Source organism: Trichosurus vulpecula, chromosome 3 (genome assembly GCF_011100635.1).
Source record: "Trichosurus vulpecula isolate mTriVul1 chromosome 3, mTriVul1.pri, whole genome shotgun sequence".
In the NCBI taxonomy this organism is placed as follows: domain Eukaryota; kingdom Metazoa; phylum Chordata; class Mammalia; order Diprotodontia; family Phalangeridae; genus Trichosurus; species Trichosurus vulpecula.
Window position 1 is genome coordinate 98251340 of NC_050575.1, and position 20376 is coordinate 98271715.

Consider the following 20376-nt stretch of genomic DNA (forward strand, 5'->3'; position numbering starts at 1 on the left):
CAGGAGTTCAAATGTGGCCTCAGACACTTAATAGCAGTGTGACCCTGGGCAAGTCACTTAATCCCAATTACCTCAAAAAAAACGTGATACTGCCCAGACACTTGGGGTTCCCTCTGTGGGTTCAGATTCCAGTGTTACTACTTATTACCTGTGTGACTTTGGGCATGTCACTTGAGCTCTCAGACCCATAGTTTCATTCATTCAGTTAGGGGAGAGATAGTGTCATAAAGTTAATAGAACTTATCTTAAAGTCAGGAAAGATCTGGGTTCAGGTCCTGCCTTTAGCATATAATGGCTGAGTGACGCTGGCAAGTCCCTTAACCTTTCATGTCCCAGGCAACTCTTTAAGATGATGATTTTCAGATCTGCATCCATGGGTGAGGCTGGAGAGAGACCCTACACTAATGAAATCACAGAGTCCTGACCAAGCCCTGCTGCCCCTGCAAAATTAGGGAATTAGACTATATCAGTGGTGTCAAACTCAGGAACAGTGGCCAGTAAATCATAGGCAAGGATGTCTGTAGTCCACATATTATCAATATTTTATTGTATTTTTATTTACTTTGTTAAATATTTACCAATTACATTTTAATCTGGTTTGGGCCACACTTGAGAATGTTGTAAGTGGGCTACATATTTGACGTCTCTGGACTAAATGATCTTCTAGGTTCTTCCCGATCTAAATTCCATGAAGTTATGATCTCCCAATCTGAGCCTCAAACTGACTTTCCCTTTTTCCTTTTCTCTACCTCCTGCATCCCTCATCCCCAGGCCTTGTCAGCACCTATTCTATGACTCCTCCAACCCTGAACATCACAGAAGAAGAGTACGTGATTGACGTTCAGGATACCCTGGCCATCACCTGCAGGTAAAGACTCTCCCGTTAGCTCAGGCCCAGTCATCCTGACCACTTCCTCTCTTTATGAATCAGGAAGGCTGGATCTCACTGAGGGAAAGGTAGCTGGGAATCTTGAGGCATGGGGAAGGGGAATCCCAGGATTGAGCTTCCATGGAGAGATTAATGTTGGTGTGGCCTAAGGCAGAGAAGAGCATCTGGACCTCCTGGGCTCCAGAAGGGAGCATGTCTCAGCGCCTCAGGCTATCTCAGAGAAATACCCCATCCTCTTGTCTTCCAGGGAAATGGCTCCCACTTAGCCAGCCACCCACTTACTGATCCCTGTCCCCATCCCTGCCCCCCTGCTGGATGAGGTGAAGGTTCCCAGGGTGTCCCTTTCCCCTACACATAACCAAAGCTACTTCTGTTAAGGAGAAACAAACTGAGCCGAAACTAAGAGAGAGAGAAAGTTGTAAAGTTACTTGAATCCTCCAGATACTCATAGAAATGATACCTCTGGAGCTCATGGAAAGGAAATGGAGCTGGGCTCTCTAAGCCCCTCCTGAGCTCCCAACCTGGCTGCATTGATGAGCTTTCTGCTGCACAGGCTAGAAGTCTCTAGGATCTTCTGTCCCTCCAGACAGACTTCTTTCTCACACAAACTAATGTAGGCAGGCACTGAGGGTGAGGATTATGACATGGTTCAGGGAAAAGACAGCTAGCTGGCTTTGGAATCAGATAGCAGGGGTTCAAATCCTAGCTCTGGCACTTGCTGCCGATCTCAATTATTCATCAGTAAAATGAAGAATTGGACTGGATGGACCTCTGTGGTCTCTTCCAGCTCTAAATCTGTGATCTGTGACCCTAAGCTAACCAGAGGTGGGGATTTGTTGGGATTCAGTCAAAGGGCCGCACTCAAGGACCTAGAAGGCCACATGTGGCCTCGAGGCCACAGGTTCTCCACCCTTGCTTCCTTCACAGTTGCCATGGCCTGTGTCCCTGTATCCAGACCTATCTTTCTTACTCCCTCCCAACCCCTATCTGGAAGTTATTTAGAGGCTGGACCAACTGCTCCCTACCCACAGCTATTTTTGCCACTTTGTCGCATAATTGTGGGATCGTAGGTCTAGACCTGGAAGGGACCTCAGAAGCCATCAAACCCAGCCCCTTGTTTTATATATGTGGAAACTGAGGCTGAGTGATTTGCCCCTGAAATATCCAAGTGCCCCTTGAGGGTCTGTAGAACCCAGGTTAAGAACTTCTGGTCTAAGGGTTTTAACATAAGGACCAGCCAGACCTCCCAAGGAGAGTAGATGGCCCCATCAACTACCCTTTATTAAACATTTACCATGTGCCAGGCACTGTGCTAAGTGGTGGGGATACAAAGCAAGGCAAAAATACAGTCCCTGCCCTCAAGGAGCTCGTGCTGTAATGGGGCAGAAACATGCAAATGACTGTATATAAATGAGGTATATATACAGGATAAACTGGAGATGATAGAGGGGAAGCATTGGCATGAAGGGGGATTGGGAAAGGCTTCTCGCAGAAGGTGGGACTTGATTTGAAACTTGAAACTGGGAGGTGGAGAAGAAGGAGAGAGTTCCAGGCATAGGGGACAGCCAGTGAAAAGGCTCAAAGATGGGCGACGTGTGAGAGGAACTGCAAGAATGTGTGGAGAATATGTGGAGGGGATTAAAGTGTAGTTAAACAACACAGCTCCATGGTACCATAGCACACAGAGCGCTGGGTCTGGAGTCAGGAAGACTCATCTTCCTGAGTTCAAATCTCGCCTCAGACACTTACTAGCTATGTGACCCTGGACAAGTCACTTAACCCTGGTTGCCTCAGTTTCCTCATTTGTAAAATGAGCTGGAGAAGGAAATGGCAAACCAATCCAGTATCTCTGCCAATAAAATCCAAATGGGGTCAGGCAGAGTTAGGCATGCCTAAACAGCAACAAAGAACACAAAGTTTAATAAATCCCTGCTTTGCCTTCTCTGAGATGTTCAGGGATATTACAGGTCTAACAGTCCATCATTTCACTAGCTGATCCTCCTCTGGGCTGCATTTCAGTGTGCTGTGAGCCATCCCTCTGGAGACAGAATAGATCATCTTTCTTCAATTTTCATCCCACGTTCAACCAGCATTTATTAGGTGCCAGGGATGCAGAGGTAAATGAAACCAATCTCTGCCCTCAGTGAGCTGATAGACTATCAAATGTAACCTAACAAGAGATCTCTAATTTTAGAAACTTATTCAGGCACGAGGCTAGACAGGAGCTGTATGTTTCTTAGGGATTATTCTGTTGCTCTCTGTTCTTAAGGGGGAGGGGCGTCCCTTCCCTCTGAGGTAGTGAAAGCCTTGGGGGTAAGATTCTTAGATGCCCTTTAGTAAAACCTCACCAACCTCCTGCTCATAGATTCCCTGTCATCCTGAAGCATTCCTCTGCTACCTATAATTCAGTGTCCTTTTCAATCCATTCTCCCCTCAATTCTACACAAGGCCTTTCCTGACCCCCCCCGCCAGCTGCTGGTGCCTTTTTTTCCCCAAAATATCTTTTATTTATTTTGTATAGAACCATATACATACATGTGATTCCCACTCACCTCCCTTCCCCTCATAAAATGTAAGCTCCTTGGGGACAGAGACCGTTTACTATCTGTCTTTGTATCTCCAGAACCTGGCATAGTGCCTGGCACATATTGGCACTTACTCAATGCTGTAGATTGATTGATTGATTGATTCTTCATGGGAAGATATCTTTCAGAAAGAAATTCCTTCCCCCAATGAATCATTTGTTCAGCAAATATTAATTGAGCACTGACCATGTTTAGAACCTATTCTGGGCACTAGACTGGGAGAGACAAAAGATAATGAATATATGGTCTCTGTCCACAGGGAGCTCATTGGGAGGATATGCCATAGACATAGACAAATACAATATAAATTACAATTCTGTAAACATTTATTAAGCACCTACTGGGTGTAGAATAGTATGTTGCAGGAAACATAGATTGCTGGGGGATGTATAAAGTTTAGGTAAAACATGGTCCTACCTATCCACCCAATAATATTTAGTGGGGGAGATGAGATGTAAACACAGATCACAATAAAACATAATGTTACATCATAAGCAGATGGCATCTTCTAGTGGATAAAGAAAAAACCTTAGACTGGACCCAGGTGCTACCTCTGACACGCACCGGCTGTGCGACCCTGGGCGTCACTTATCCCCCCATTTCCCCAGGCAACTCTCTAAAATTATATGCTACAGGAAAGGGGCCAATCTACATAGGAGAATTTCCTTCCTGGGAATTTCCTTATACCAATGAAATCATGAGTCTGGTCCAAATAAACCTATAAGTACTTCAGAGAGTACAATGACACATCATATGCAATCGTGGGGGAAGACGGTTACTAACAAGAAGGATTGGGAAAAGTTTCATGGAGGAAGGGTCATTTAAATTGGGCTTTAAACGCCAGGTTAGGAAAAGACGTAAGGCATGTGAGCAAAGACACTGAGGTGGGAAATTTCAGGGAACAGAGGGTGGTCCAATTTAGTGTGCAATGAGGAGTGGTATACAACATGTCATCGTCTGACTTTTAAAGCCCTTCATGACTTGGCTCCAACCTACCTTTCTAGGCTTATTGTGTACGTTACTTCCCTTCTTGCCTTCTCTAGTCCAGCCAAACTGGCCTTCGTACTGTCCTCACACATGCCAGCCCATCTCCTGCCTCGGCAGTGGTGGTCCCCACCTGGGCAGCACTTCCTCCTCACCTTTGACTCGTAGAATCGCTTCTTTCCTTCCAAATTGCCCCACCTTCTACACGAAACCTTTCCTGATCTCCCCAGATGCTAGTTGACCCCCTCTTTAAACTATCTAATTTATTTCAAATTTGTTCTGTGTACCTTTATGTATGTACATACTGTTTGTTCCCTGATAAAATGTAACCTCCTTGAGGGTAGGGAGCATTCCACTTTTGTCTCTGTCTCTCCAGTGCCTAGGACAATGCCCGGCATAAAGTCAGGCCTTAATAAGTGTTTGTTGATTGGTAAATATGAAAAGGTACGATTCTCTCAGATTGGGTAGGGCCTAAAATTATATAAGGCTTGGAATGCAAAGACAAGATCAAAGTGAAATCCTCTCTTCAAATCTTCCTCCTGCCTGCTTTCTTGGGATGTCCATCCCTAGGCACTCTCTTGCCTTCTCTAGCCCCAGTGAATGGCCATCTTGTTTTCTTGAAGTAACCACCTACTTTTACTCATACCGATAGGTTTTCCTCTTCCTTGTTGCCTTTGGAATAAGACTCCTGGCCTCCCAGCTTTCTCTACCTTGTTCAGCCTCCCTCCTCCTGCTTCCACCTTTGCCTGTGCCCAGGCCCGGAAAAATCACAGCCCAGATTGTGAACTCCTTGAGGGCAGGGACTAACTTTTGCCTTTTTTATCTCAGAGTTTAGCACAATGCCTAGCATATAGTAGGTGCTTAATAAATGTTTGGTTGATTGTTTGGAGTTTCTCAGGGTTTTACCAACAAACTTGAGAAAGCTATAGAATAGCCAAGGTTAAGGAGTCAGGGAAATAAGCGATCTTCTTGGATCTTCTCTCCTATTGGAAGACGAGTAGCGCACTGGAAAGAGTCTTGGGTTCATATTCCAGTTTTGCCACTTACTGCCTGTGGGCATGAGCCTCTTTAGGCCCCAGGGTCCTCTATAAAATGAAGGCTGTGCTAGGTGGCCTCTTAGGTCCCTTCCTTAGTTTACTTCACTTCCAATAATGCTTGACCTAAATGTCCTTCACAAGATTTCAGTCACAAGGAGCCTTAATGGCCAAAAATTCCATCTATAACATACTTGTCAAGTGGTCAACTAACCTAGAAAGCTTCAAGTGAGGGGGGAACCCATTATCTCTCAAGGCAGGCCTTTCTACTTTTGGATAACTCTTAGCTTCTTCTCTGAACCCCTCTCCCCTCCCAGTCCCCATCCCCTCCTTTTTTACCCTAGCTAATTTTGCTAATTAGCACCCTCCCTTAGAGAAATACACCGTACGATGTTTCTCTACCACCTCGTAGTCCCAGTGGGGGAGATACAGGACTACACAACTACTAATAGGAGGTGGGGTGGAGAGAGGGAACCTTTGGATGTACAAAATGTTGCCTGTCTCTCAGAAGGCACCTAGGCTTACTCTCTGCATTTCAGTTGTTTCTTTTCTACATGAAGAAAGCTTTGCCACCCAGAGCTCAAGTGAATGGGTACTCAGGCCCTAACACCAGCTATTAGGAACCTTGCTGGAGAAGCCAGGCTTCTCCATCACCAGGGAGTCAGAAAGCCAAGAGAGGAGGGAAAAATATCTTACTTAGGATCTCACAGACCACCCCTGGTCCCAACGTCGTGTCCATTGGCCTGGTCCAGGAGAGCCAATTTGTTAACAATTTGACAAGTGTTGCTTTTCTGGAGTCCCTACTCCCCATCCATCTGGCTTAGAAGTCTCCATCCCCAAAGACTTTTATACAGATGCATAGTTGGTCCCTTCCAAGGCCCTAGAGCTGCCCAAGAATTTTGATACTCTCATTCCCACATTCTACAAAGGACTCCCCTGTCTACCAGAGCAGGGCACCCAGGCCAGGTGCAGCATTGCCAACCATGGCTTAGGCCTCTGGTCTCCTCAGGTAAGTGTCAGGGCTCTCTTTTCCTTACTCCCTTTGGCAGGGTCCCTTGTCTCTCCCCTTCTTCTTCCCTGCTCTTTTCATCTGATCCACCCTAAGGAAGTTGGGTCCTGGATGGTCCCTGTCACGGCACACCATAACTCCTCTCTTTTCCTCCTCTTCCTCTACCAGAGGACAGCACCCCCTGGAGTGGACGTGGCCCCGGGGCGGGGAGGAGCCCAGACAAGGTGACAAGGAGAGCAAAGCTGGGGGACCAGCAGAGGCTGGAGCTGAACAAGACTGTGAGGGCACAGATACCCGGCCCTACTGCAAGGTGCTAGTGCTGACCAGAACCCAGGCCAATGACACAGGCTCCTATACGTGCTACTACAAATACATCAAGGCCCGGATTGAGGGCACCACTGCAGTGAGCACCTATGTGTTTGTGAGAGGTGAGAACCATCCAGGGACCCCCTTGGGTGCTAACCTCAGTAGGAGGGGCAGGAGGGAGAGAGATTTGACGGAATTGGTGGAAAGGGGAGCAGTCACATCCAGACCTGAAAGGGCCTTTGAGGTCACCTAGGAGTTATAGCTAGCTTACCTTTCATAGACTTTTACAGTTTATTTGGTGTTGTCCCCCCCCCCAAAAAAAAACCCTGCGAGGTATACAGTACAAGTATATTATTCACCTTTTACAAAGAGGGACACCGAGGCTTAAAGCACCCAACAGAGCCAGGATGTGAATTTAGACCTTCGAGGGCCAAATCCAGGCATCTCTCTACTATCAGGGAGGTGCTGGGAGGGAAGCCATAGGGAGGAAAGGAGTGAGTAGCAGATGGTACGGCAGAAAGAGTGTTGAATGTAGAGTAACAAAATCTGAGTTCAAATACTGGTTCTGCTATACACTGTGTGTTTAATAAGAGCGATCACTTCACCTCCCAGAGTCTCAGTTTCACCACCTGTAAAATGGTGGAGGGCGACAGACTAGATAGTCTCTGAGATCTCCTCTTGCTCTAGGTCTATGATACAACAAGTACTTTTCCCGAAGGTTTGCTGCAAGGCCAGAGCTTTGTGTGCTGGGATGGGATAGGATGTAACAGTTGCTCCAGACTCTTCCCTGATCCTTAACATGAAAGCAACTTCTTGCCCAGAATCCAGGGCAAGAAAGCTAGGGGGGGCCTCCTGTTTTTTTCCACGCTTGTCTGTGGACACCAAATGAGCACTGAGCACTGCCCCTTCCTTGAGATCTTGGGAGCATGGCCCTCACCCCATATGTCCTGTGTGTCATCTTCAGCCAATCGTTCAGTGCTAATGACCAGGATAGCTCTCGGCACTAGTGTGTGGGTCAGCAGGTGCAGGGACGCAGCTTAGGTACAGTGTCTAGCCTAGTCTACTGAGGAAAATAGCTCCATTTGGGGTTCCCTCACTTCCAGATCTCAGTGTTCAGTCCCCTAAGCTTGGCCTTTTCCATGCCTGCCCCTGAGAAGAGTTGGTTTCTCCACCGGGTTCTCCCCCTCCACTGGTTAGAGCCTCCATTCCTCTGAACTCCCTGGACCTTGAAGATGGAAGGAAACTTTCTCTATCTCTGCAGAGCAGTCTTAACTATTCCTAAATTTCCTTCAAATGACAGTAGAAACTTGGTTGCTCCCAGGTGGAAAAATACAGGCAAAATCTGACAGAATTTTTGAATGGACAACTTCCTATGGAACAGTGTTTCCCAAGAATGGATTTTTGTATGATGGGCATCCTTTTGTATGATGGGTATGATAGAGTATAAGCACAGCTTCAAATCTCTCTAATTGTACTATCGTCCGAGCCACATTTGCTCCTCTGATCCATAGGAGTGTTCAAATCCTTTGCTAAAATCCAGGTATGTTACTATCTTACTGATCTAACAGACCATTAATCTTTTGCCAATCCCCAGCACTTAGCACAGTACCTGGCACCTACTAAGTGCTCAATAAATGCTTGTTGACTCAACAAATTTTTTTTTAAATGAGGTTAGCTTAATTATTCAACCCATGTTGGTTCCCAGTGATCCTTGAATTCTAATACTCCTAGACCATCCATTTGATAACTCTTTCTGGAATTTTTTTAAGATTTTTACATCGACCTCCCTTTTTCATAACTTCCAGACCCTTTTTTCACCCTTTTTCCAAAAATTGAGATAGCATCCAGTTGTTGCCAGTCCCATATTACTTCTCTCATTCTCTATGATTTCTTTTCTTTTTTTTCACTTCTTATTTAAATTTATTTTCATTTTTTGTTATTCCAGTCTTGACAAACACCAGTAACATGAACATTTCCTCATACAGAGGATAAGAAAAGAGTGTTGTATATAAAAATATTAATCTCTATTACATGTAACTTATTTAAACTATTAAATCCAACCATTTCAAAGCTATCTCATTCTCTTTTTTCTGTTGTGCATTTTAAAAAATGCTTCACTGATGCTTTTTATAAGTGACTGTCACTGTTACTAATCTTTTCTCAAAAAAACTTCTTCCCATCCAAAAAATTAAAAACCCTTATCTTGTAACAAATTGGCATAGTGAAAACAAATCCATAAATTAACTTAATTCAACAGTGCAAATCTCATTCTGCACCTTTAGTCCATCAGATTTCAGTCAAGAAATGAGAAGGGTGATGCTTAGTTATTAGGCTTGCTCGATCAGAGGTTGTAAGTCTTTCAAAGACCAACAAAGTTTTTTTTTAATTTTTGTTATTTATTGGTAAATAGCATTTTTTCCAATTACATGTAGCTTTCAACATTCTTTTTTTAAAAGATTTTGAGTTTCAAATTTTTTTCTCTTTCCTTTCCTCCCATCCCCCCACCTCAAGATGGCAAGCAATCTGATCTAGGTTATACATGTGCAATCATGTAAGCATATTTCCACATTAGTCACAACAGTTTTTAAAGACTTTTTTGTTTTATTTTTAGCATTTTTCACAAGGTTGAGTTCATTCTGGGACTTGCTAATCTGACATTCCTATGCCAATATTTTGCATTCATCTTTATATATATGCCCCTACTTTCCCTCTCCCTTTGCATATATCCTAAGTTATGTGATCCCTCTATACCCTTCCCCATGTTCTGCCTCTTCTGGAAAATTTATGATTGTGTCTTCAGAATTACACTTTCCAAAATCTTTAATCTCTTATGAACCATCAATTCTTTAAAAATTAATCCAAAGGCTCATAAACTAGTTTTTCTCGGAACTTTTTGAAATCTTTTTTAAAGGAAGAATATTGTATTCTCTTTCTTCATCATGATAATGCTAGGATATCATGATCACTTTCTCCCAAGTTCTTCTATTTCACAAGCCAGTGTCTTTTTGTTAATCAGAAGAATGTCCAGAGTAGGACTTCCTCCTTTTCTCTTCATCTGCTTTCTTGGACATGAACTTTTCATCATGGCAGGAATTTCTTAGACTTTCAACAGATGTCTGAGTATTTTAAGTCCCCCATCACAGTTATGTCTTGCTGCCATGCCAGGTCTGTAACCTGCTTTTAGGAAAACATCATCCACATCTGCTGTCTTGTCAGGCAGTCTGTAGCATAAGTGGTCCTATCCCAATATCAGCTCCATTTCTTTCTCCTTTCATCTAATCTGTAATAGCACAGTGCTAACCTAATAATGTTGTATCAGTATAAAATGAAAACAATCCTGGTTACTATAGTATTTATCCTGTAGCTGTCATAGCAAACCAGGGAACTCCAACCTCCCTATGTCAGTACAGAAGTGAAGCTTAGGCTATAGCAAGGCAGATCTCACCTGGAGAAAGCAGGTCTGAAAACCCAGGTACGCCCATGAAGGCCCATAGCTGATGGGGATCTGAACATGGGAATATGACCTGAGGTTTGGCATGTTATCCCTGCCCTGGACTCCCTCCCTGGCTCATTACTCATCCATCCAGCCACTCAGTCTTGTTTTTCCTCTTTCTTCTTCCTCTTCCTCCTTCCTATCCTTCCTCTTTTTCTTCTTCCTTCCTTCTCCCTCTTCTGCCTCCTCTTCTTCCTTTCCTTCCTCTATCCTGTTAAATTCTACTTCTCCTTCTGTTTCATACCCATCTTTCTCCTTATTTCTCCCTCATTCCTCTCTTTCTGCCTCTCCTCCTTTACCTTCCTCCTCAACCTTCTCTCCTTTCCCTCTTCCACTTCTTTCTTTTCTCTCCACTTCTTCCTTTCTCCTCTCTCCCTCTTCCTCGGCGGATGGCTGTCCTTGGCCTCAGACTTCGAGCAGCCCTTCATCAACAGGCCAGACACTCTCCTGGTCAGCAAGGACCATATGTGGGTACCCTGCCTGGTGTCCATCCCGGACCTCAACGTCACTCTGCATTCGGTATGAATCACCAGTCCCTTTCTTCCTGTCTCACCACCACCCCCTGTATCCCCTGACCTGCTCCAAATACCTCCTCTGTGCCCAGGGTTTCCTATCCCAGTGAATCAGAGCTGGAGGTATCTAGTGACCATTCCTGGAGAAGGGGCCCTGGCTCCAGCTGCCCCTCAGTTATGGTGGGGAGGGGAGAGGCATCCAGCCCCTGACCATCCGCCCCACCCCTAGCAAATCAGGGTGATCCGGCCAGACGGACAAGAGATCGTGTGGGATGACAGGAGGGGAATGCTGGTGCCCACGCCACTCCTCGGAGACACCTTGTTCCTCCAGTGTGAGACCATCATCCGGGACCGAACCTTCCGTTCCAACTTCTTCATCATCCATATCACTGGTATGATGGGAGCAGCCTGCTCCTGCCAGACCATACGGTATTCCCCTTTATGTCCCTCCCAGAGGGACTCGCTCCAGCCTTGGCCCTAAGCCCTTGTTTATGAGGTACCACCAGAATGAGAACCATGAAACCCTTCCCCATTCCGGAGACCAGGAAGGGAGATATCTTCTTCAATTCTGCTGGGGCTCACAGCCCTGGCACTGGTGGTATTGGATAGGGGGCTGGCAGGGAAGAGGAGGGATTAGGACCTGAGCTAGGGTTTTGAAGCCATTTTTGTATATGCGTGTGTCTGTGTGTGTGAACATTCATGCATATTGCTGTGTGTGTGTATACATGCATCTTTCTCTCTATCTGCTATGTCTGTCAAGTGTGCTATCTGTTGTGAGAGTCGTTCTGTGCTCCATTACTTTGCTATATTACTGAATCTACTGTGTTGGTATATGTTTTATGCTATTGAGTGTGTGTGTGGTGTCGTGCATGCTCTGTGTTACTGTGTTGTGTTATGTGTTTGCCTCTGTCCCCCAGGGAATGAGCTATATGACATTCAGCTGTATCCCAAGAAGGCCTTGGAGCTGCTGGTTGGGGAGAAGCTGGTCCTGAACTGTACTGTGTGGGCCGAGTTCAACTCAGGAGTCACCTTCCAGTGGGATTATCCTGGGAAGCAGGTTAGCCCCCCTCTTCCTGTCAACTTTCCATGGCCCCATGGGACCCCCTTGCTTATCCTTCTTCAAAGTGGGCTGGCCCTTCCTTGGTATGTCTCCATGGAATGGATAGGGCTCTGCTCCCCATGGCTCTATCACAACCATACCTCTCCCCCTCCCACCATGGGTCCTGGCCAGCCCCTCCCTCTGCACCTTCTATGCCCCTCCTGCCTTCCCTTTGGTAAGGAACATCCATCATCTGGGAATTCTCTTTGTTCAAGTCCTTCAGATCAGCCCATGTCCACTAATACCTTGCTCTTTAGAGTAACCCAGAGTTTCACACGGATCATAACACTGGGTCTCAGGAGGCAAAAGAGACTAAAATTAAACATTTGCTCTTCAGAGGAAAGCCCAAATGCTAATTTCTCAAGTTATAGTAATAATAATTAATAGAACTATATTCATGCTAATATAACTGATATAATCATGACTATGTCCATTGGGTATAACCCATATTGGGTTAGTTAATAATTGATAGCATATTAAATATTTTCTGATACACCTATGTTTCTATAATTAATACGATAACTAATGACTAATCATGAAGGCCAAGGTGAATAGAAGATAGAGAAGAGAGTCAGGAAGACCTGATTTCCAGTTCTGCCTCAGACACATACTGGCAGTGTGGTCCTAGCCAAGTCACTCTCTCTTTGCCCCAAACCAACTCTCTATAGTCTATGGCTATAAGTTGCAGAGTAAGCACCAGTTCACATTGGTAAAAAGAAATTTCCTCATTGGGAGTATTTTATACCAATGAAATCATAGGTCCATACTTCCCCCAAATTAATGAAAAACAATAAAGGTTCCTTACATTTCTATCATACTTTGTGGTTACAAAATGCTTACCTATCTATTATGTCATTTCACCATCACAACAGTCTTGCTAGGGCAATGATTAATATGCTTATTTTACAGGTAAAGAAACAGGGTCAGGGAAGAGGCTCAGACTTAGCAGCGTACCTTGTGCCTTCATCAAGGAAGGCTAACTCCATTACTCGCTCCCTTACTGATGAAACATTCTAAAACAAACCAAAAAACTGCCTCTCATATTATAGAACTCTAGAAATAGCCTATCCCGTGCCAACCAACACTCAGTGTGCTAGTTGGCACCACCATCGTTTTAGCACTCACCATGGAATCATAGCCTTAGATCTGAAAGAGACCTTAGAGCAAGCGAGTCTGGACCCTTTCTTTTACAGAGAAGGAAACCAAGGCACAGAAAGGTCAAATTACTTGTCCAGAGCCAACTGGTAAGCATCAGAGGCAGGATATGAACATGGGTCTTCTTGACCCAAGTCTGCTTCCCTATCCATTCATCCATGCTGCTGTTCTTCATGGTCAGGTTCCTTTTCAAAAGAGATCCTTCAATCCATGAGAAGTGTTTTTTGTGATTATTCTCCTGGCATGGCCCCCATCCCATCATGTCTGTTAAACATCTTGTTACATAGAAAGCTGAAACGGGTTTTCTCAGCAGTGCCAACCGGGCATTCTGCTTCGATGTCCCACTCATCTCCTGCTGACTGTTCATAAAGTCTGTGCTAGAGCTAGAAGAAGCCTCCCATGCCATATTGTCCAACCTCCTCATTTTACAGATGAGAACAAGGAGACAAAGTACTTTACCCAAGATTGCACAGGTGGTAGGCACCAGAGGTGATATTTGAACCTTCTAATTCTAGGGCCACAGCTCTTTCCATTAGACCACACTGCCCCCCCCCCTTCCCTCTGACTCAGCGCTATCTCTACCTCTGTCTCTCTGTCTCTCTGTTTCTATGTCTCTGTCTGTCCCTCTCTGTATGTCTCTGTGTGTGTGTCTTCCTCTCTGTCTCTTTCTGTCTCTCTTTCTCTGTCTCTTTCTATGTCTCTGTCTCTCTGTCCCCCTGTCTCTATGTCTCCCTCTCTGTCTCTCTGTCTCTTTCTGTCCCAGTCTCTCTGTCTCTGTGTGTCTCACTTTTTCTGTCTCTCTCTGTCTCTGTTTCTCTGTCTGTCTCTTTCACTGTCTCTCTGTGTCTGTCTGTCTCTCTCTCTCTCTCTCACTCTCTCTCTCTCTCTCTCTCTCTCTCTGTCTCTCTGTCTCTCTCTGTCTCTCTCTGTCTCTCTCTCTCTGTCTCTCTGTCTCTCTCTCTCTCTCTGTCTCTCTCTCTCTAACTCTCTCTCTAACTCTTGTTCTCTCTCGCTTTCCCCCCACTCAGTACTGAAAGACTCTCCTCTGCCCACCAGCGTCCTCCTTTTCTGTGTTGCCACTATCTCTGCCTTTGTAGACCTGAGACCTCCATCTTGCCCATCTCCAACCCCCAGGCCAGTGTAGCTCCCAGGGAGCCTATAAGGATTGCCTCCATCATCTCTGTTCTGTCCAGGACCCACTCCCTGACTCATTCTGTAAAGATCCTGGTGCTTTCCTGGATGACTGAGGCCTAGAGCTAGGGTTAAGCATCTCAGGCTGCAGACATGGTGTGAGAACTGAGAAAACAGAATCTCCTTAAAGGCAGACTTTCAATTTTGTCTTTGGATTCCCAGCACTGATATTCTTCCCTCCTCTAAGCCCAGGATATGACACCCAGCTCTTCTCTCTGTTGCGGACATCCATCACCAATTACTCCTTCCCAACCCCCAATCCTCCTAATCTCTCTGGGGGACAGGACATTTCTTCCCAGTGTCCTCTGTCCTGGCATTCCTCTCCTCTCCTACTCTTCCTTCTCCTCCTCCCCATCCCTTAAGCAGTAAACAGCCCCCTAGAGTGGATTTCTTAGCTTTTTACTGTGGCCAACAAAGTAGAACAGCTAGAAAAATTGAAAAACTAAGGAAAGTTACCAAGGCACCGAAGGTTGAAAATGAATGTTCTCCTTTGAACTTAGTGAGATGTCAGAGGTGCTTATCTTGATTCCTTGAAGCGCCATCATGACATCTCCCCTCCTTCTTTATCCTTATGGACCCCACCAGTTCCATGGTGCCTTTCAATTTTTCATCATTCCACAGAAACTTTTTACAAATGTCTTATTAAAATTCAAGCATATTATGTTTGTGATGCTTCCTTGATCTACCAACCAAATAATTATATCAAAAAAGGAAATGAGGTTCTTCCTGAATCTGTTCTTGATAAACTCATACCAATTTTGGTGATTATTTCTTCCCTTTCTAAATAATTACAAGTCATCCCCTTAATAACATCAAAACTATATTTTAAAGCCTATATCCTCTTCCCTTTGTAATATATGTGTATATATATATCTATATATATATAGATATATAGATATATATAGTTTTTAAAAATTTAAATATGTATGACATGTGCCCACCATCTCTGATCCTCTCTCCTTCTCCATGATTTTTCATGGATCACTTACAGTGGCTCAGCTCTTTCAATACCATAGGATACAGTTGGTTCAGGCCTAATGACTTGAACTAATTAAGGATAACTAGAAGCTCTTTTACCATTTCCTCACTTTTCTTGAGATTTACCTGCCCATAAACCTTTTTGAAAATCTATTCTTTCAATTGATAGAATCTGAATTCAGATCAAAGCATACATTTTTTTACTTTATTTTTCTTGGTTTTTTTTGGTCTGTGTTTTCTTTCACAATATAACTAATATGGAAACGTTTTGCATGACTACAAATGTATTGCTCTCCTCTCCTCTCCTCTACACTCCTCTCCTCTCCTTTTTTCTTTTCTTCTCTCCTCTCCTCCTCTCCTTGCCTCCTCAATGAAGGTGGAAGAGAAGGAAGGAGAGAATTTGGAACTCAAAATTTTTTAAAATGAATGTTAAAAGTTGTTTTAACATGTCATCGGAGAAAAAATAAAATGTTAAATAAATATATTAACAACAGCAAAAATAGAGTCAAGCGACAAATAAAAAAATTCTATTCTTTCCAATCAGAAAATCTTTTTCTTAGTAAAACAAAAGAAAATCACAATAAGCGTTAAGTAGTTCTGCCTTCTGGTCATTCACTTTCATCATCCACCCCAGTCAGTAACCATTCTATCTCTTTTTGGTTTTTCCTCTGGTTCCCTACATAACAAAAAAAGAAAAAGAAAGCTGTTTTTTGTAGCCTTAGCATTTGCCATCAGTTTCAGCTCGTTCTGAGCTTCACCGCTTTTGAGACTTTTCCTATTCATTCTCTCATTTTATTCATTCTTGTTCCCATCTCCTGGGTATTTCTTTTTTCTGAGTTGACTTCAAGATGTTGGTGCAGCCGCAATTATATTTTTAAGAAATTTGTTCTTTTTTACTGCACTGAAATCATTTGTGTTAAATTTTACTATCAAGAATTTCCCACACCTCTTGGGCCAACTTCCCTATAGAACTTTGGGCCAATAGAGTCTGTGGGAGACTCCCTTGGGAAGAGATACTGGTGGGTCATACAGTATAAGTGGCACAACAAGGACTGAATGCATACTCCTGAGGAAATCCTAGATGACCTATTTCTTAGAGATTCCTTTTTCACAAAGGACAGCTATCCTAGGCCTTCCCTGACAGCTCCCTCCTACCCAATCTAAGGGACCTCCCTCCACCACTCATCTGAGGGTAGTTGGGCTATGCAACTCCAGAGGAGAGTGAGGCTAATGACTTTGCACAGCTCTGCCTCGCTGAAACGCAATTCACTTGGCAAGTCAAGACATCGCCCTCCTGATGTCATTGGTCCTCTTCGAGAACAAAGGATGAACACCAACAACAAGGGACTACCTGGTGACCCTCTCCCCTGGAACAGAACAGGGTATCAAAGTCAGGAGAGGGGGCAGAGGCTGGATGCTGACCTCTCCTGTTCCCTCTCATTGGCAGACAGAACGAGCTGGTGCGGTGACACCCGAGCGCCGCTCCCAACAGACGCACACAGAACTATCTAGCATCCTGGTCATCCAGAACGTGACCCAACAAGACCTGGGGCAGTATGTGTGTGAAGCCAGCAACGGTGTCCAGAGCTTTAGGCAGAGCACTGAGGTCATCGTGCATGGTATGGATTTCTCGGGGGAGAGGATAGGCCCGTGGGAGCAGTATTTGGAAGAGGAGGGAAGGAAGGGAGACCCACAGAGGAGGCTTTCCCTCAGCCTCAGCCCCATCCTAACCCTTCCCCTAATAAGAACTCAGAACAGCAGGTATGCATGCTGTCCATAGCCATAAGGGCTACAAATCCCTAACCTATCCATCAATGTATGCATTCATTTACTCATTCATTCAACAGAAGCCTTTGTTAAGGCCTGTGTGTATATGTATGTATGTATATGTCTATACTCATATGTACATATACATATACACATACATATATTTATATATACACGTACATGTGTGCATGTATATATATACATATCTATATCCCTATGTTTGTGAATGACATAAAGGAATAGGTCCCTGCTTGCTAACTCAGCTTACTGACACCACTTAGTGTCTCTGTCCCACCTGCCTGCTCTGTGTTCCAGTTCTGTCATCCTCTTTGGAGATTGGCCCTGTGTCTCTATTCCATGTCTCTTCCTAGTGTCTTCAATCTATATCCATTCACAGTGACTTGGCTTTCAAGTCTACCTTCCCTGTCCAGCATCCCTGCTCTTTGCTCCTTCTCTAGGCTAGTGTTCCCATTCTTCATACTTCAACAAAGTTAAGGAGCCTACTTCTCTTTTAAGGCTGGTGAGGAATTTGATAGTCAATAAAAGTAAATTAACAAACATTTATGCACTTATGCAGAGAATTGTGTCAAGTGCTAGAAGTTTAGATAAAATATGCTCCCTGCCTTCAAGGGTCTTAGAGTATAGTGGAGAATAAGATATTCCTTCTTAGAATAGGTGGCTTTTGAGTTGGGCCTTAAAGGAATGAGTAGGAATTCATCTTTGGGAATGATCAAGGTCTTTGCCTCACTCTTATTCTCTCCATCTCACAGACAAACCCTTCATCAGTGTGGACTGGCTGAAGGGCCCAGTGATCGAGGCCACAGCAGGAGATGAGTTGGTGAAGCTTCCAGTGAAGGTGGCAGCCTACCCCCCTCCAGAGTTCCAATGGTAACCTCCTTCCCACCTCCAAAAATACCCTTTGATTCCCCCTGGTTCCCTAGCTCCTTAACCCCAGCCATACCATCACTCTTTGTGGGAACTTCCAAAGCTGGAAGGGACAGAGAGGAGATCTGAGGGGATCAGAGACAGCACTTCCTCATTGAAAGCCAAGATCAGGCAAGTAGATGGGAAGTCTTGCCCAGTAGGCATGAAAGTTAATTCTAATTGTACCTCTTTGTGCAACATAGAATATGGCAGAGCCCAGGAAAGAACAGGTTACAGATATGCTAGCCTCCTCATATCCAATCCCATATCACACTCCAACCACCTCAGATCCCAGTCTCTCATACTGCCTATGATGTTTCCTTCACCACGGAAGGTGATAGGGTCCTTCCAGGTACTTTGTCTAAACTTTGGGAGGCTGCTGCCAAATGGTCCCTGTTTGTTATAGCGTAGGTCTGAAGGGGAGCTGGACAACTGAAAGAAGGTGGTATAACTCATGCCTACTTAGCTGTGTTTTCCTACAAATATATCTCTATTAGGAAAATAACACTAACTTCTACTTTCTTCTTAGAGGCAAAATAATATTAAAAATATTAAAAGAAGTACAAACGCCTAAGTGAGATCATAGATCCCTTGAAATAAGCTTATACAGAAGCATAAGCAAATGTAGTTGTTCTATGAAAGCAGAAGGTAACCAACCACCTGCCATAACTGTTGTCAGTTAAGTCGTATCAGGTAAATTTCAAGGGCAGAGACTGCATTGTTTCTGTTCATAGTCATTTCTGGAGCTTAGCATGGAGCCTTGCATAGAGCAATCACTCGATAGAAAATGTGTTGAGTTTATAGAAGGGATTCCTGTACAGGAGGAAGGCTGGACTACTTACTGCTTAATATTAATCCTCATTTTACTGGTGAGAAAATTAAAGCATGGAGAGTTGATGTGACTTGCCCAAGGTCACTCAAGTAGTAAGTGTCAAGCTTAGAATTTGAACCTTGGTTTCCTTATTTTCCATAATAGATATGGTTGGAAGCTTGGAATAGCAAGACTGGAGACATTGAAACAGACTCTGATTTATTCAGCAGTTTTAAGAAGCTTTTCAGAAACTTGTGGCAAAATAAATTCTTATTGTACCGGATTGAAATGGTACATCAGCTACTGATTTGGCTTTTGTTTCTTTACAAGAATATGAGAGTTAAACATTCTATAATATAGCCCAGTAGAAAATTAATTAGGAAAATGGGTTTGTCTTTTATACACAAAGAATGTTTAGGCATTACTTGGATCTTGTATACACCCACAGGCCTTTTTGGCCAAGTGTTTATGTCATGGGCAGTTTATTAAGACCTAACATGGTTAAAGGTTATGTGGAATACAGAAATGACTATGGAAGGGCTTTTACGTAAACATTCAGTGTGTGCCAGGATCTGAAAATAGTGTTTACAAAGTAATGGAAAAGTGTCAAGTGGGTAGGAAGGCACAGGATGGACTAGAGAGGGCCAGGATTTTTGAAAAGAGCCTGATTCAGCCAATGAGGGAGAAAAGGCTGGTAGCCTTCCTTCAGAGGAAAGTAAATATAAGTAGAACATATAACGGTTTAGTAATGATCAAGGTACAGATTTTGTACTTAGGCGTTTGTACTTCTTTTAATATTTCACTCATGATTCTTGCTTATACTCTCCCCTAGTTCCTTCACAGAGGATCTACTCAATGTGCAGGAGGCCTTCTTCCAGGGTATTTTATATCCCATGCGTTCCATTGTAGCATTCAGGCTACCCATCAGCTAACCCTCACTCTTACTTCATGACTGGGCCACCGCTGACTTTACTGATGATACCTTTGTTTGCTCATAAGCCTTTTACTACTTCTTCCACATGGGTCTTTATTGGAAATATGTTGAAGTCCACTTGAATCCACCTTGTAGCTCTGGGACACCATAGATGTTAAAAAGATGGGAGTTTTTTACTGGAGAGCAGCTTGGTATTGGATAGTTGAAAGCACTACACAATTTCCCCATTGCAATCCAGTCTGCTCTCTTTCTCCTATTCAATGCTGTGCCCAAATGGCTGGCCTTCTGCAGTGACTGAAGATATACTCACTGATATGGAGATTCAATGGACTGCCCTTCCAAGTGCATGTCATAGTTTGGGTAATAAGCATTTTCATCCTTGCCTTCTTCCTATAGACCAAGGAGTCAGCAAACTTGGTCTGGGAGCCAAATCTAGCTCTTCACTTTTTTGTACACTACCTACCCTCTCTTACACACCCCCATTCCACCCCTGCCAGCTAAGAATTGTTTTTTTATTAAACTTTATTTTAAAATGTAAAATCTTCTTATCTGGGAGCCATACAAAAAGAGGTAAAGAGCTGGATTTGGCTCGCAGGCCAAATCATGGATTCCATCAAAGGGGCTCTTTCTTTTCATGTTCTGGAGCTTGATGCAACAAACTGCATGGTGGAGGACCTCATCATCTATGGGGAACCTCTCTTCAAC

At 44.0% G+C, this 20376-nt stretch overlaps 1 protein-coding gene across 1 annotated transcript in view; it reads left to right on the forward strand.

The window, feature by feature from the left end:
• The window catches only part of FLT4 (fms related receptor tyrosine kinase 4), a 104585-nt gene that overhangs the window by 40665 nt on the left and 43544 nt on the right, over positions 1 to 20376 (forward strand). The window contains exons 2-8 of the mRNA XM_036750870.1: positions 772 to 868; positions 6670 to 6929; positions 10710 to 10819; positions 11042 to 11204; positions 11730 to 11869; positions 16683 to 16854; positions 17773 to 17890. Coding sequence (XP_036606765.1) covers positions 772 to 868; positions 6670 to 6929; positions 10710 to 10819; positions 11042 to 11204; positions 11730 to 11869; positions 16683 to 16854; positions 17773 to 17890 — 1060 coding nt within the window. The remainder of the gene's footprint in view (positions 1 to 771; positions 869 to 6669; positions 6930 to 10709; positions 10820 to 11041; positions 11205 to 11729; positions 11870 to 16682; positions 16855 to 17772; positions 17891 to 20376) is intronic.